Below are 17750 nucleotides of genomic sequence, written 5' to 3' on the forward strand. Positions count from 1 at the left end.
GTCAGAGTGGGCTCCACACACTCGCTCTATTCTATCCAGATCTGGAAGCATCCTTTTTTTATATCCCCGCACGCTGATTCACTTCGTACAAAGGTGCTCACCTTTTTACCCCCCTTGATACCTCAGACATTCAGATCAGATGATGATGGTGTCACTGGATCTTCAGTCACCTTAAGCATCTGCCACTAAGCTTTGGATTATTTGAGCTGCAGGGATACTTAACATGTGTTTTGCTTAACTCTTTGACATAAAAAGTATTTCTACCTCTCAGTAAAAATGACGATCTTGTGCACTATGCAAGTTTTACCAGTCTGAACGATAATGATGAGCTCAGATGCAGATAAACGGCGCAGCAAGTCAGCATGGAGGACAGTAAACATGCGTGGCTTTTCTTTGACCTCTGTGTGAAGACTAGGCTGCTCAGGTAATTGATTGGAAGTCGTCCTCTGTGTCCACGCATCAGACACGAGCAGAGAGCAAGGGCTGCATGAAGAGCGCAGAGCAAGAACACACAAGTCCAAAACCCCAAAGAAGCCGAAAAATGCTTTTAGCTCCCGAGCTCCAGTGCTCTCGCTATGTTAAAAAAAAAATTAAAAATATTTTTACAAGTTATAAAAATCATGAAAATAATTCTGAAGAATGTCATTGATACATCCCACAATCATGCAAAATCCCAATCCGAAATTCTTTTTATTTTGAGCTAGAGAAAAATGACAAAATCTGATATGTTTTTGAGATTTGAAAATGACTACTCAGATCTACAATTTTGTCATTTTTGTGTAGCTCAAAATATTAAGTATTTGAAATTGATGTTTTGCACGTTTGTGGGGTACACCTTTGACTATGTGTGGATTTTTTTGCAGAATTTTTTGAAACTCAAAAATATGATTTTTATTTTTTTCAAAAAACGAGATCACTGGTGCCCATGTGCACCAAATCTCTGCCCCCAAAGAAGCGGCCAAGAAAAATGGCCAGGCACACGTCCACTGTTGCGGTGAATCAGCCATCTTTTCGCCTCGAAAACGCCGCTCCTTTGCCTTGATGCGCTGCTGCTACTTTGACCTCCCAAGCAGCAACTTTGGCAGGTCATGTGACACCGTCATCACATGTATCTCGCCGTCTACCCGTACACCTGCACATCGGCACTAGCCGGTGCTCACAGGATATCCACGGCGCCGGGACCGTGTCCTGCTGGACAAATCTTACGCACACATAGGTCTCATTTAGGACCTCTTTGGTTAAAAAGAAAAGCGAGGAATAATAACATAGTAATAGGAAAAAATTATGATGACATCATTCTGCTAGGTTCACAAGAATTGAGCAAATGAAAAGCAGGAAATTTTCATGTAATCTTAGTTTCAAAAGGAAAACATAGGAATTTTACTATTTACTTGACCCTCTTTTTCAAATTTCTGAAGTACGAGACCAAGGTTTTTAGGGAGGTGATGAACAAGACAAGCAATAACAAAAAACGAAAAGAAAATCATAGTGAGAGACACAAAATTTAATGTGGAAAACCTCTCCCACACAGTGAGGAAAAAACCATGGGTACCAGCCAGCAAAACTTCTCTATATCGCAGAGTGTTTACAGAAGCCGTGAGTCATCGTATTAAGCGATGAACTCTAGCCAACAGCTTACAAGAAGTATAAATTGACGGTAATGATGATCCACTTCGGCCCAAGCCCCAATCAAAGTTGGAGATTATATTCTTCTTGCAAGAGATCTTGTGGAAAAAGTGTTGCTAAATTTCTCACTGCGTCCATTTCATATGCGACTGCAGGGCGAATGGAAACAAAATACTTTTTTCCTTGCTCTTGATAACTTTTTTTTCCCGTAGAACATACACCCATTTTTTATTTTTTTATTCCTTAGAATCTCACTTTTGTCTCTCTAGTGGTATAAACATCCACCTAATACCTTATATGCCTCTTCAGGAAAATGAATATCGTCAGAAAATATTTTGAGTTCTGCCTGTTGTAGATAGAAATTCCCTCATGATCTAATTCCGAGCAGTAGTAAATACCAGGACTTAGCTATATTTGATTGATCACAACTCAGGCAGCGGTGATGATCCTTGCTCCGCTCGTCAGAATTAACTTTCTTATGAATTTGGATCATAATATAAAAAACTTCACCTTGAGAAAAAATCCTTATTGTAGTATGAACTTCAAAAATTACCTCAACAACAAAGAAAACACTTGTTGGCGCTAACAACCACTTGGGCAAAACAGTTATACACCTCGAGCAAAGCTCAAACTTGGCCACAAGAACTGAGTATGTCATCATATCAGCATGATTATCATAAGTACTAATGTTGCATGCTTTCAGTTTACCTTGTGCAACGATGTGGTTAACATAATGGTACTTGACATCAATGTGCTTCGTCCTCTCATGCAACATTTGATCTTTAGTAAGGTAGATGGCACTTTAAGTGTCACAAAACAGATTAATACAAGAATCATCTCCACAAAGCTCAACATACAAACCTTTCAACCAAACAGACTCTTTGCAAGGTTCAACAATAGCCATGTATTATGCATTAATTGTAGATTGATCAGCAACAGGTTGTAACGTTGCCTTCCAGCTCATATCACATCCACCAACGGTGAACATCTAACCTGTGAGGGACCTCCTCTTATCCAAGTCGGCAGCAAAATCTAAATCCACATAGCCGAGTCCCTCACCGGTCTTGCCAAACTTCGAGCAAGATTTGGATGTGCCACGAAGGTACCTAAAAATCCATAGCTTTCCATTGTCTTTTACCAGGATTAGCCATGTATCGACTGACCAAATTTATAGAATATGATAAATTAGGACGAGAACAAACCATGGCATACATCAAGAAACCAACAACACTAGAATATGAAACTCGTGACATGTACTCAATATCTTCATCAGTACTAAGACACTGAAATAATGCTGACAACTTGAAGTTAGGAGCAATATGAGTACTAATAGACTTTACCACATGCATATTAAAGTGATGAAGAACTTTTTTAATACAATTTTGCTAACTAAGAAATGAAAACTATATTTTATGTCCCTTAAAATTTCCATACCTAGTATTTTCTTAGCAGCACCAAGATCCTTCATCTCAAACTCATTACTGAACTGAGACTTTAAAGTAGTGATATATTTCTTGCTCTTGGTAGCAATCAACATATCACTAACATATAACAACAAGTATATATGACATTCATTAATAAACTTGATGTAAACACGGTTATCATACCGAGATCTCTTAAAATCATCATGTGCAAACATAAATGAATCAAACTATTGTACCACTATTTTGGAGACTATTTCAGGCCATAAAGGAGCTTCTTTAATTTGCACACAAGATCCTCCTTACCAGGCACAACAAAACCTGCAGGTTGATCCACGTACATCTCCTCCTCCAATTCTTCATACAAAAAATCAGTCTTTACATCTAGTTGCTCAAGCTCAAGATCGTGCATAGCCACAATACCAAATAATGCACAAACAATACTATGTTTCATAATCGTAGAGAATACATCATTATAATCAATACCTAGAATCTAGCTGCAACCTGTTGTTACCAATTTTGCCTTAAACCAGGCTCATTTGGAGACACACCTTCATTTCTCTTGAATATCCACTTACATCGGACAACCTTGTTTTGTTTAGGCAATCGAACAACATCACATGTGTCATTTTTCTCAAGCGATTTTATCTCCTCTTGAATAGCAGCAATCCACTTCTCGTGGTCAACAGATGCAATGGCTTCTGTATATGTAGCAGGTTCAGAATTGTTGTTCCACCTGTTCACCACAACTCAAAGCATAATGAAAAAGATGAAGTAAACAAAGATGTGGACCTTTGTTACGCCTCGGTCTATCAGCGGCAATGGAATTATTTCTTTGCTGTAAAACAGATGATGAGTGTTGAACAATAGTGTTATCATTTTAACAACTTCATTTTCTTTCTCCTCCATCTTCTTCTCATCATCAGAAACAAAAAAAAAGCAATAGCATCAGAAACACTTGTAGATAGACTATCATTAAACATAACCATTTATTATAAACAACATTCATGCTCATCAAAAACTTCTTAATTTTAGGATTCTATAACTTTTATGCCTTAACTCCTAAATTATAACCAAGAAACACGCACTTAACAACCCTACACTCTAACTTTCTATTATCAACATGTGCATAAGAGTGTAACCACGATTTTCCACGTTAAATCTTGTGCTTCCCGATGTGATTTCCTTTTTGTTCTTCGTTATTTCTTGTCCTGTTTGTAACAGTAATAACATCTTGATTGTACTTTGTCATGTGGTTTTACTATTATTTGACCGTATTTATTAGGAATTCGGTATTTTTCCTATATTTTTTTAAACCTAACCCCTAAATTTTAGAGTTCATGTGTTCCATCGTCCTCTATTTTGCAGTTGCATTGGTAACTTATTTATGTGTTTTTCTGTTCTTGCGTTTTCATAATCAGTTCACATGTATTTTTGCACTAAAAAGTATGTAGATAAATCTGTGATAATTAATTTGGGACATAGGGAGTATTTACTAAATTATTGCACGCAGGCGCACAATTGTTTCTAACTCCATCTGTGAGAAACAGCATATGCAATTAGATAAAGGCACACACATGGTTGGATTGTGTCAATTGTTGCAAAGCTGCTTTAGCTTTGGGGCAAGTAGCATACATGACAAGCGCTACATGGAAATGCATATCGCCATATCGGTTGGATTCGGTAGATGCATGCCTAGTCCCATTCCTCACGTACCCTAACCGGCCGTCCGGGCCCCAAATGTCATGTAGCTCCTTGTCACGGGAATCCTAGTGCAGTTCAGCTGTGGATTTGATCACACTAGGGCAACCCCTGCCCGGCCCCCTCAACTGTTCCTGAAGCAGGACGGCAGCACGTTGCATGTGGCCGTGGTACGTACCATTATTTGTCCAGGCTTTCTTTCATTTTTGTCCTTGCACGGATTATTTTGCTGGACCAATCTTCTGCTGATCATGCCATAAATCTCCATAGGAAATGTACTTGCATCAGCATTGGCTATATTTATCACATTGCACGTTGGAGACTTCATGGCCAACGGAAAGGGTACATGTTGAAATTTGCTACTAGTAGTAAGTATTGCCCTCCTGGTTCTTTGCCTTCTTGCATGGAGAATGAAGCCCTCCTGAATGGTACAGTACTACCCACTTTTATGTCAAACTTGTCAAGGCTTTGTGCTTCCTTGTTTCAAAAGAAAAAAAAGGCTCCTGCTTCTTCTTAAGCTCAGGAAAAGAAGAAGGGAGGCACACGAGTTGCTGTATTCTTTTCCCCACTTCAGTTACAATGATCATCATCGTGACCAGTAAGCAAGATCCTCCACTTCCAAAATGATGCTGCAAATGACGACTCGGTGAGCCGTGCCAGTGATAACGACAAAATGACACCTCGGTTAAGCTAATTTTCTTCTGCATAATCAAATCCTAGTGGAGTGATTAAAGAAAACATCCCAGCGACAGACATGCCCGAGGTCTCATGTGCTGTTGGACCCTCTTCTACAGCGCTGATCCTATTGCTAGCGTCCATGTAGACAGCTACTGATAATGCTAAAGTAGTTACCGGAAAGAGTTGCTGCGATAAGATACCGCACAGACAGAGTTTTGGTGAGCATAGGAAACCATCTCCATCCAGTGGCATTTGATTACTGGAAGTGGAGCCTCAGTTCGAGATCCGGAAAAGATTCTTCTCATCGGTCTTCCAAGCTGTCAGTAAGAGAGACGCTAAACGCCTAAAACTTACCAGCTACTACGACCGTGGCGACGGCGTCTTGTTGCCAAGTCAATGGGCGTGTGGAGCTCGAGCATTTTTTTTCGAAATTTATCTTCAGCTACTACATGTAGGTAGCTAGAGAGTACAGGCGCTACGATGATGCTATAGGAAAACACGAGACAGGACAATATGGAGTGTTCTTTCACGCAGAAGATTCCCAGGTGCTGCGCAATGTACAAGCGCATCCTCAATTACCAACGTGCCATGTTGTTCTAGAAAGCTAGAGGCTACGTTTCAACGCATAATCCAGTTTCAACGCATTCTCCAAAGCTTGACTTGGGATGCATGTTTGTTCCTACTAGTAGCTAAAAGATGGCTCAACAGTGAGAAGAAACAAGATCACCTCTAAACAACCTGGAGTACATCAAACACCGGATTTGCATCTCGGGTTACAGCTCTCTACTCCCCAGGTCCCATCTCAAATATTTTGTTTGAACAAAACGGGCAATATTGCCTCATTTTCTTTAAAAAAGAGAGAGTTAGCCGGTTAATTAGCAGCAAACAGGGCTTACATTTTTATTTTTTTGAAATAGAGGCAAAAGTTGTGCCTCATTCATTAATTAAGAAAAGAGTACGCAATTTTTAGAAGAAACCCGGGCGAAAACCTACAACACAGCTAAGCCCACATACGCGCATCCATTTTTCAGCACAAGAGAACAGGTTTCTAGTGTCAAGTTAGAATGCAAATCAATCAGCCACAAGATGGCTTCGGATAAAAATGCTCCCTCTAGACCGAAACCATACTCAGTATTCAACTCAGAATAGAAAATATATAGCACTAGGATGTCATGCTAGTTTAGAGGGGTTCCCTTTGATTGTAGTTTAGAAATTTTCTATAAGTCAAACCTAATATTGTTTCCTTCAAATTTACACTACATGATTTCTATGGGACGAGTTTCTACAGAATATGATCCAATGAATGAAACAACTCAGGAAAAATCAATACATTCTCAACCCTACAAAAATCCTATGCAAATCCCATGAATCAAAGGGGCCATAGATAGTTCACGTCCCCTAAGAGCGTCAACCAGTTAATTCAGTATGTTCCCTACAATATATTTGCAATTTGCGGCATAAACATAGCACTCCCTCCGATCCATATCAAGTGTCAATGATTTGGTACAACTTAAATCAGAGACACTTATTATGGATCGAAGGGAGTAGAACATATCTAGAGTTCTCTTCCAAAATGTCCTCCACTTGCTTGCGGGGTAGATTTGGCATTATAGTTGCTGTGCACAATGGCATCAGATCGTATCATTGATATACAAGAGAACAGGTGAAAGTTGCTCTATTTGTAGGGATCATAGCCCCAGGGTGGAATTGCAGCGCAGGCACCCTAAGGCAACAAAAAAGAACAGAGGATTCCTTTATGTAGCTGAAGAAGCACAGGTCAGCTGTACAGTTGCGGCAGAATGTTCCGTCAGATATTGAAGCTTCAGATCTTGTCTGCCAGTTCAGCAGGCACGTTGAGATCAAAAAGAGCACCACCACCATGAGCATCTCTTCTTTCTCTCTTGTGAGATGGGCGCCCGCTGTTGTCAGAACTTGATCCGTGCAACTGAAGAATAGGTCGCTTTCCTGTCACAGATGAGCCTAAATATGCAACAGAAACCAGAAAAGGTTAAATTGGGTTAACCTCTGTATGGTGATCCTTATCATACTATCAATTTAAGGGCGTGATAAGAAGGAAATATGGCATATGAATACCTGATTCATTACTGTATAAACCAGGCTGAATCTTGTGTTCATCCTGACTATGCTTCATAGATTGTGAACTTTGTTCATCAGAGTCCAAACAAATATGCAGCTCCGAGGCTCTATCAAGACCCTTGGATTTGTACGGAGCAATATTATGAGGCGTGCGGAGAGGGTACAACAGATCATTCTCGATGCACTGATACCTGCAAAGCAATATAGTTAATACAATAATTTACAGACACACTGCTATTTTTTTTCAATGCAACTGAGGGGACTTCGCCGAGCAGAGTTCTTACATTTGCTTGCACAGCCTATCTACCACATTGGAAAGATTGATGACGTGCTTCATCGTATCCATAACCTCCTCATCACTGAAATTTTGAAAATCCTTCTCAAGGAAACCAGATAGTCTTTCAACGTTGAATTCTAATTGTTGTTGCTGATCCTCAAATAGGTTTTGCTTAAGCTCTCTTTCCTCAGTGGTCATCTCATCCTTGAAAATCTCATCACCAAACATGTAGAATGCAAAAGGATAAGAATATGAAAGAACACGCCTTGATCTGAAAAGCCTGTTCAGTCCATTTATCACCCAAGAGTAGTCCTTTATTTTGGATTCCTTATTTTCAGAAATGGATATCTTCCACTGGATGTCACGCTTAAGCTTTGCTTCCTGCTTAAGAGAATCAGTGTGAGCCTTGTATCTATTGTGGTAGTGCATATATCTATACAGGTCTCGCCTTGCTTGCTCTGTCTTCGTTGACTGATCTTCTGTGAATCGGCCACAGCTGTGGCCACTAATACTTGACCATGTATGATCTCTACCAGTAGCACCACCACATAACCAACTGCATCGAAAAACATCAAATCAAATCAGCAAAATAAAACTCAAACTTAATAAACAAGTGGAGAAGAAAACAAAATCTAGAAACACCAGAGAACATTTTTTATCACTGCAGCCTTTAACTTGTGGGACAACATAGATGACACACCAAATAACTTTAAATAATATTTATAACCTGCCAGGCACATAGTTATAGACGGCCTATTATATGTGATGACTCGTGATCTCTTGTACTAACACTATAATCTCTATATTTTCTATCAAGTAAACGCAAGAGTGCCCATAATAGCATGTTTGCAAAGAATACAACAATACACTCTGTTTCTTGGCACAATTTGCAGAGAACTGATTTTGCTATTATATCGATAATGCATAAGTCCATTAGGCACCTATCCTACATTACTATAATATACGTTTCCTCCATATTCACTCTTCCCATGTAGCAACAAGTGTCCCTAAAAAGTTCAAGTGGTGGTCTGTATGTAAGTATGGGATTGTAAATATCCAGCAAACTATGCCCTTCGAAAAAGAGCCATCAGCATCCAAGAGGCCACACTACATACTTCACCAGCATCCAAGGGAACGCTAGGTTCCTCGGCAAAGGCAACAATAGCCTCGCTGGGCAAGGTTATGAGTTTGGTAGCGAGCGGCTAACCAACTTTGCCAAACAAATTAGCCAGCATGGGCTAGAAAATCCTTACTGCGCTGGGATAGCCAATTCGGCTCTACTCTGACGGCAAGAAACAGAAAAAGTAGCGTTTGACTTCTGCCTTGCGAATGAACAAAGTAACTGTCCCTAGTATGTGCTCATTTGTGGCTGGCAATGCTAGGCATAGCTAATGAACCAAACAAGTAACCTTGCCTAGGTAGGCAATAGCCAAAACAAGCTCGTTAGCCCAGCCTAGCTAAGCGGGCTAATGATCCAAGTACACCACAAGTATGTAACTACCTACACTATGATCTCTTGTACTACACTATGATCCCTATATTTTCTATCAGGTACACGCAAGAGTGCCCATATTAGCACTAGCAGAGAGCATGTTTGCAAAGAATACAACAATACACTCTGTTTCTTGGCACAATTTGCAGAGAACTGATTTTGCTATTATACCGACAATGCATAAGTCCATTAGGCACCTATCCTACATTACTGTAATATACTTTCCTCCATATTCACTCTTCCCAAGTAGCAACAAGTGTCCCTAAAAAGTTCAAGTGGTGGTCTGCATGTAAGTATGGGATTGTAAATATCCAGCAAATTATGTCCTTCGAAAAAGAGCCATCAGCATCCAAGAGGCCACACTACATACTTCACCAGCATCCAAGGGAAAGCTAGGTTTCTCGGCAAAGGCAACAATAGCCTCGCTGGGCAAGGTTATGTGTTTGGTAGCGAGCGGCTAACCAACTTTGCCAAGCAAATTAGCCAGCATGGGCTAGAAAACCCTTGCCACGCCGGGATAGCCAATTCAGCTCTACTCCAACGGCAAGAAACAGAAAAGGCAGCGTTTGACTTCTGCCTTGCGAATGAACAAAGTAACTGTCCCTAGTATGTGCTCATTTGTGGCTGGCAATGCTAGGCATAGCTAATGAACCAAACAAGTAACCTTGCCTGGGTAGGCAATAGCCAAAACAAGCTCGTTAGCCTAGCCTAGCTAAGCGGGCTAATGATCCAAACACACCACAAGTATCTAACTACCTACACTATGATCTCTTGTACTACACACACTATGATCCCTATATTTTCTATCAGGTACACGCAAGAGTGCCCATATTAGCACTAGCAGAGAGCATGTTTGCAAAGAATACAACAATACACTCTGTTTCATGGCACAATTTGCAGAGAACTGATTTTGCTATTATACCGATAATGCACAAGTCCATTAGGCACTATCCTACATTACTGTAATATTACTTTCCTCCATATTCACTCTTCCCAAGTAGCAACAAGTGTCCCTAAAAAGTTCAAGTGGTGGTCTGCATGTAAGTATGGGATTGTAAATATCCAGCAAACTATGTCCTTCGAAAAAGAGCCATCAGCATCCAAGGGAACGCTAGGTTTCTCGGCAAAGGCAACAATAGCCTCACTGGGCAAGGTTATGTGTTTGGTAGCGAGCGGCTAACCAACTTTCCCAAGAAAATTAGCCAGCATATGATAGAAAATCCTTACCGCGCCGGGATAGCCAATTTGGCTCTACTCCGACGGCAGGAAACAGAAAAAGTAGTGTTTGACTTCTGCGTTGCGAATGAACAAAGTAACTGTCCCTAGTATGTGCTCATTTGTGGCTGGCAATGCTAGCCATAGCTAATAAACCAAACAAGTAACCTTGCCTGGGTAGGCAATAGCCAAAACAAGCTCGTTAGCCTAGCCTAGCTAAGCCACTAAGAAGTCAAACGGAAGTAAGAAAAATGTGGAACGTTGGTTTGTGTGAGTAAGTATTAAGTAAAATAGAACAAGGTATCAATATAACAATAGCGCATAAGTAGCTGACAATAAACAGTATTTGTATGTAAAACATAAATGTTGAAGCAGAATATGATATCTCACCAGAATGCCTGTCCACATATACATGCAACCAGGTTACAGCCACCATTCTTCTCCACGGGTTTGTGGCACTTGGGACAGGGCTTAGTATTTACAGTTATCCAGTTCACAGTCTCTGATTCATCACGACATTTCTTGATCCAGAGCTCCCACATAACGCAGGAACATGGTGAATGTGCCTCCGAGGAGCAATTAAAACAAAACTGGCGTCCACATGTACATTCTACCTCACAATGTATATCACCTTTGACGCGGATAGCATTTCCACAATGTGGTGTGCTAGGGCACCACTTGACAGTATCATTGTCCTCAATATAAGATTCCAGTAAAAACCTCTCAAAGCGCTCAGCAATATCTGGGCGCTTTGCACTAACTAGCTTCCGGACTAATGCTTCATCACAGATGGCATTGCATTTTGGAGCCATGCAATTGACACGCCGACTCTGCCCCTCGTTTATTTTCACAATGAAATATTCTGTCCAACCTGATGAAATGCACATGTTAGTGGCTATTCGGAATATATTTTGATATAGCAATGCTAGTTCACAGGGTGATTATTTGTTCCTTTTGGTGTATATGGTGGGAGTGGGGGTAGGGGGTATATAAAAATTTGTAATGTTGCTATGCTGATATACCCTTCAATGGCAAGATCCCGATTTTGTAGTGATAATATTACATGAAGGAACATAATGATAGTTTTTGCGATTATGAAGTGATATCCCCTGCCTCCCTAGGTTTGATTCTGTGCACAAAGTACAAATACAGATGCTCTACAGTAATAAACAGATTAATTAAGATGATAAGTTGCAGCATTTTGTCATTAACTAGAAGGGTAAGATATTTGCTGATTTGTCACTCCTAACACACAAATGTCAGACTGCTGATTATCACGGTTGTCAACATGTGGGTCATTCTCCCTGATAATGCATCATGCAATCGTTCTACCAGGAGTACTTAGACACCAAATTTTGTAGTGCTAAGATTACATGAAGGAATATAATGATTGCTGTTGCGACTATGAAGTGATATATCCCTGCTTGCGTAGATTACTTTTGTGCATGAAGTACAAATACAGATGCTCCCATGGTATAAAGTTTAAATGAAGATGATAAGATGAGCCATTTTGCTTGGTAAGTAAAATAGTAAGGCATTTGCTGATTTGTCACTCCTAGGTTGTCAGGCTGCTTATTAGCACAGTTGTTAATACGAAGGGCATTTTCCCCCAAATATGCATGATGCAGTCATTCTACCAGCATCTAAAAGCTTTAGGTAGCACATACGCAAAGCTTCATATACATAACAAGCACTTCCTTTGTTCTAAATGAGTAATACTCACAATCATTGCAGTAGTCGTGGCCGCAGTCCATATGGGAGGCGGCCGAGAGGGGCACGTCGTCGTAGCAAACATTGCAGGTGACCTCCACCGGAGAGGGCAACCCGGCATTACTAGCCGGTCGGAGAGAGATACCAGCCTCGGAGAAGAGCCTGTCCCTCCCCTTCTGATCGAGCAGCTCGAATATCCTCTCGACGTCCCAGCGGTAGTGGATGAGGAGCGTCCGGGCGTGGTGCTCCTTCAACCCTAGCAGCTCCATGACCTTCCTCAGATCCTCCCTCTGCAAACCGCAACAAAATCACAAAAGAAAGTGTCAGCACCAAGAAAACGGGCTTACCCCCCTGGAAACCGAATGGGAGGAGCCCTCAGGCCCCCGTAGTCACCTGCGCCGCCAAAAGGTATTCTTTGGTGATCACCTGCAAGCAGAAGCAAGGAAGGAATCCGTGAGGGAGAGAATCAATCAATCAATCAATCATTCGGGGGCGGGCAAGGGGGAGACGATCGGGGGCGTACGGAGGAGGCGGACCAATGGCAGTCCTCGAGGTGGCCGTCCTCGAGGACCTGGAGGACGGACTCCTCTAGGGCATCGTCCTCCTGATCGCTGAGGTAGCAGTCGTCGTCGTCGTCGTCCTGCTCGGGCTCCGGCGACGACGCCGGCGGGGATAATAGTTCCTCGGCGTCGCGGCCCATCGGCGCGGCGACCGATCAGATCAGCCGAATCGAACAACCGGCGGTGGAGGAGGAAAAATAGGGGTTTGCAGATTGGCGGACGGAGTCGGCGGGGAAGGAAGATTGTGGCCGGGAAGGGAAGGCGTGAAGGAGTCGGAGACGGGGACGGGGGCCGCCGCCGGAGAAGCTGGGAGGGAAGTGGAGGGGGAAGCTGAGGTGTGGCCGGAATTGGGGAAGGACTGCTGCCTTTCGGCTGCTGGTGCGGGCGGAGGGTGTAAGTGTAAAACTGGCACGCACCGTTTTGATTTTTTTAATGGAATCTGGCACTGGCAGACACCTATGCTCATCCTACGTCGGCCCAGGCGTCAGTTTGGGCCTGTCTAGCAGGCTGGGCTTGGAAGACAAGCTAACCCTTCCCAAACGTCCTTGCTTAGTGTTCTAGTTTGTGTGCCGTGCAGTTCTCTCCTAACCACTTTCCTGAACATAACACGCGACATAGTGCACAAAGTACTACAGTACTTTGGCCTATTTTTCACCTACTTATGGCTAAACAGCCCATAACCGACGTGACATCGTCTGATTCTTAGGTTGATGGTTGTGGCTTCTCCCTAAGTCATCGCCTATACCTCTTGTCCATCTGAATTCTGAACCATGCTACTGTAAATTGTTTGGCCTCTAGTCACAACTCGCAAGCAAGTTGTTTTATCCAGCTGGCAGCGATAGCTCTGCCAGCATCTTTTGATCTTAGTCCACATCACTTTCCGAAAAAAAAAAATCTTAGCCCACAGTGTTGGTTGAGGAATGCACTTATATTGTCCAAATGATCTAAATTCCTTTTGGGGCCATGGCTGCTCAAGGACACTAGGATTGAAATTTCGGCCCAGTCTGTAATCAAACATGGGCATAGTGACTACTGTCATAGGGTGCCCCTATACCCCGCTCGCGTGCGTGTGGGAGTAACGCACGCAAGGCTCCCCTCGCGCAACCCTATTGGGCTGGCACAAACGACCAAGCAATGGGTCCTCCGATAGGTTTTTCTATTTTCCTATTTATTTGAAACCTTATAGATTTTGGAAAAAAAAAGTTCATATCTCATAAAGGTCGAATTACAAAATTTTAAAATTTTAAAAATTGTTCAAAGTTAAAAATCGGTCACATTTTGAAAATATTCAAATTTGAATATTGTTCATATTTTGAAAAAATATGCAAAGTTTAAAATGGTCGAATTTGAAAATGTTTAAATTAAAAATGATCATATTTTAAAGAAAAAATCAATCAAAAAAGAAAAGGTGAAGAGGCAAAAAAAACAAAAGTCGTCGGAAAACCGATAGAACATGAAGAACCAAAAAAAAAGAAAAAAGAAAACAATAATATGGAAGTTCAAGAAACTACCTAAAATCAGAGAAGACCAAAGACACACGTGAAATGTGCCGCAACCTAGCTAGCTCACTATATTTGGGTCTTCCTCTTCATTTTCGCCGCCTTCGTAAAGTGGACCTCCAACCTCTCATCGACAAAATCGTCGGGAAGCTACCGGGCTGGATGGGGAAAAACCTGGCTCACCCAGGAATAGTCACACTCGCCAAATCAGTCCTCCCACAAACATTTACCACTCCAGTGTTATCCCCCTCGCCAAATGGGCTCGTGACAAGATTGCCGGAATTGCAAGCAATTTTGTTTGGTTAGTCGATGATGTTGACCATGCAAATGGTGGTCATACATTAGTCAATAGGAAGACGGTGTGTAGACCAAAGGATCTAGGTGGCATTGTTGGCATTCCTGGCCTAGAAAGATTAGGTCGGGCCCTCAGACTCCGATGGCCCTGGATGCAATGGACTCATCCACAACGTTCCTGGGAGGGATCAACTCTCCACTGTGACGATGTAGACATGGCGCTTTTCAGGGCTTCCACGAAGATTACCATTGGAAATGGCGATGGGGCCTCCTTCTGGCACGACAGCTGGTGTGATCGGGGGCCTTGCGGCTATGGGAGTTTGATCTATTTAGGGTCGCAACAATAAAAACCGCAGTGTTGCAAAGGAGTTGCAGGATGACAATTGGATTCGTTCCATCGCAAGACTAAACACGTTGGTCGAGATTGCGAAATATATTCTAGTCCAGGGCATTGCTTCAGTCGTTCATATTTCTCCTGACACTCCTGACATCATTGCTTGGTCTTTCACCTTGTATGGAATATACAACGCTAGCTCAGCCTACCACGCCCAGTTCATTGGAAGCCACCCCAGATTCAACGCTTCAAAGATCTGGAACGCGCACACAGAGCCAAAATGCAAGCTATTCTCATGGCTTGCCCTGCATGGGAAGCTTCTCACCGCCGACATGCTCGCCGACATGCTCGCCGTCAGGGGATGGCCCCATGATCCCACTTTCCCTCTTTGCCTTGGTGCTCCGAAATGGCAAGACACTTCTGCAAAAACTACCCCTATACCTCGGCTATCTGGAACCTGGAGCAATCTTGGGACAATGGACAATCTGCCACCTGATACGTCTTAAACGTATCTATAATTTTTGATGCTACATGCTTGTTTTACACCAATTCATATGTGTTTTGTTTACACTTCGTTGCACTTTTACATGATTTCCGGCACTAACCTATTAACAAGATATCACAGTGTCAGTTCCCTGTTTTCTGTTTTTTTTGTATTTCAGAAGAGTTGTACATGAAATATTCTCGGAATTGGACGAAACAAAAGCCGAAGTTAATATTTTACCGAAACGGAGACGAAGTACGGAGGGGGGACAAAGAGGCGCCACAGGGCGGCCACACCTGCCCTTGGTGCGTCCTGGGCCTGGCCCGCGCCAAGGCATGGTGTGGGCCCCCCAGGCACCCCCACCGACCTGAATCCTCCGCATATTTATACATCTTCTCGGGAAGACCCTGGATACCTGAGCCTCCATCCACGAAAAGTTCCGTCGCGGCCGCCATCGCCGAACCCATCTCGGGGGGTTCTGAAGCTCTTCCCGGCACCCTTCCGGAAGGGGAAATCATCGCCGGAGGCATCTACATCGTCATGCCCACCTCCGAAGTGATGTGTGAGTAGTTCATCCCTGGACTATGGGTCCATAGCAGTAGCTAGATGGTTGTCTTATCCACCATGTGCTTCATGTATCGATCTTGTGAGCTGCCCTACATGATCAAGATCATCTTTATGTAATCCTCTATGTTTGGTTTGCTGGGATCCGATGAATGTTGAGTACTATGTTAAGATTGATTATATATTCATGTCATATATTATTTGTGATCTTGCATGCTCTCCGTTGCTAGTAGAAACTCTGGCCAAGTGGACACTTGTGACTCCAAGAGAGAGTATTTATGCTCGATAGTAGGTTCATGTCTCTAGTTTCCTGGAAGAGTGACTTTATAACTTCTAAGGTTGTAGATGTGTTGTTGCTACTAGGGATAACCCAACAATATTTTATCCGAGGGTAATTCTATTGATTACTTTACGCAAATTACTTAATGCAATAGTTTGTTGCTTGCAACTTTATACTGGAATGGGGTGCGTATGCTAACCTGAAGGTGGATTATTAGTCATAGACGCAGTTGAATTACGATCTATGTATTATGTTGTAATGCCCAATACCAAATTATCATAGTAATCATCTTATCATGTATCGATCGATATTCTGTCAATTGCCCAACTGTAATTTGTTTACCCAACATGCTATTTCTTTATGGAGAGACACCTCTAGTGAACTGTAGACCCCGGTCATATTTCCTTTACTGATAAATTCAACTACAATCCTGTTCTGTTTACTTTCTGCAAACATCTTCTTCCATTCGATACGTCTAATCCTTTGTGTTCAGCAAACCGGTGAGATTGACAACATCACTATAAGTTGGGGAAAAGTATTTGGGTTGTGTTATGTGCAGGTTTCATATTATTGCTGACGCTGATAGTGCGCACTGCCACTAGTCAGCCAACAACACCTTCAGAAGTCACGCCTTTCTCCTACTGGTCGATTAAACATTGGTTTCATACTGAGGGAAAACTTGCTGCTGTGCTCTTCACACATTTCTCTTGGGGTTCCCCAACAACGTGTCTGCGTACTACGAGTGCACGCCGGCAAGACTTTTTCTGGCGTCGTTGCTGTGGAGAAAGAGGATTTCTGCAAGGGGAGTCTCTCATCTCCAATCTCTTTACTTTGTTATAGTTTGCTTACTTTATTTTACTTTGTTTTGTTTGATTCATTATATCAAAAACACAAAAAATAGTTTCTGTTATAGCTGTTATTTTTGTTACTTAGTTTATTTTATGCTTACTTTTCATGTTGACGTTTCTTATTTTTATTTTCACTAGTTAGGCTTAATGGAAAACAACAATAAAATTAGAGAGTTGTATAGTATTTATCTCGAGTTAGGACATGAAGTGTTCAAAGATAAAATTTAAAAACCTATGAAACTTTATTTCCATGCTGATGGTAATGTTATTAGTACGAATTTTTTGAACACCATTGTTGCTAATGCTATGAAAAAAGTCTAAGTTTGGGGAAGGTAGTTTTCATGATCTTTTTACTTCCCCCGTTTTAGAGGAGAAAATTTGCTATGATGATTACAATGATGAATATGATATTTTCAGTCCACCTACTATTGAGGAGAAAATCAATTATGATTACAATATGTCTCCTATATCTGATGATTACGGTGATGAGAATAATAATAATAGCTATTTTGTTGAATTTGTTCCCACTACAATTAACAAGAATGACTATGCTTATGTGGGGAGTAGTAATTATTTTATGCATGTGGCTCATGATAAGAATGCTTTATGTGTTGGTTATATTGTTGAGTTTATTCATGATGCTACTGAAAGTTATTATGAGAGAGGAAAA

General features: G+C 41.8%; 1 protein-coding gene across 1 annotated transcript; it reads right to left on the reverse strand.

The window, feature by feature from the left end:
- Positions 1–7000: 7000 nt before the first annotated feature.
- On the reverse strand, positions 7001–13177 carry LOC127296244 (probable E3 ubiquitin-protein ligase ARI2). The gene is made up of 7 exons (XM_051326279.1): positions 12741–13177; positions 12611–12643; positions 12231–12507; positions 10898–11378; positions 7808–8356; positions 7521–7714; positions 7001–7406 (listed from the first exon to the last, which is right to left on the reverse strand). The coding sequence occupies exons 1-7, from the start codon at positions 12915–12917 to the stop codon at positions 7249–7251; spliced, it is 1869 nt and encodes a 622-aa protein (XP_051182239.1). The 5' UTR covers positions 12918–13177; the 3' UTR covers positions 7001–7248.
- Between the last annotated feature and the right edge of the window lie 4573 nt (positions 13178–17750).

Source organism: Lolium perenne, chromosome 4 (assembly GCF_019359855.2).
Source record: "Lolium perenne isolate Kyuss_39 chromosome 4, Kyuss_2.0, whole genome shotgun sequence".
NCBI lineage: Eukaryota > Viridiplantae > Streptophyta > Magnoliopsida > Poales > Poaceae > Lolium > Lolium perenne.

Excerpts from the sequence above, each read along its gene's own strand:
- LOC127296244 (XM_051326279.1), bottom strand. The coding sequence starts at position 12,917 with ATGGGCCGCGACGCCGAGGAACTATTATCCCCGCCGGCGTCGTCGCCG. Across the intron at positions 12,508-12,610 it reads AATACCTTTTGGCGGCGCAG|AGGGAGGATCTGAGGAAGGT; the intron begins GTGACTACGGGG and ends TGCGGTTTGCAG. Across the intron at positions 8,357-10,897 it reads ATATGTGGACAGGCATTCTG|TTGGTTATGTGGTGGTGCTA; the intron begins GTGAGATATCAT and ends TTTTCGATGCAG.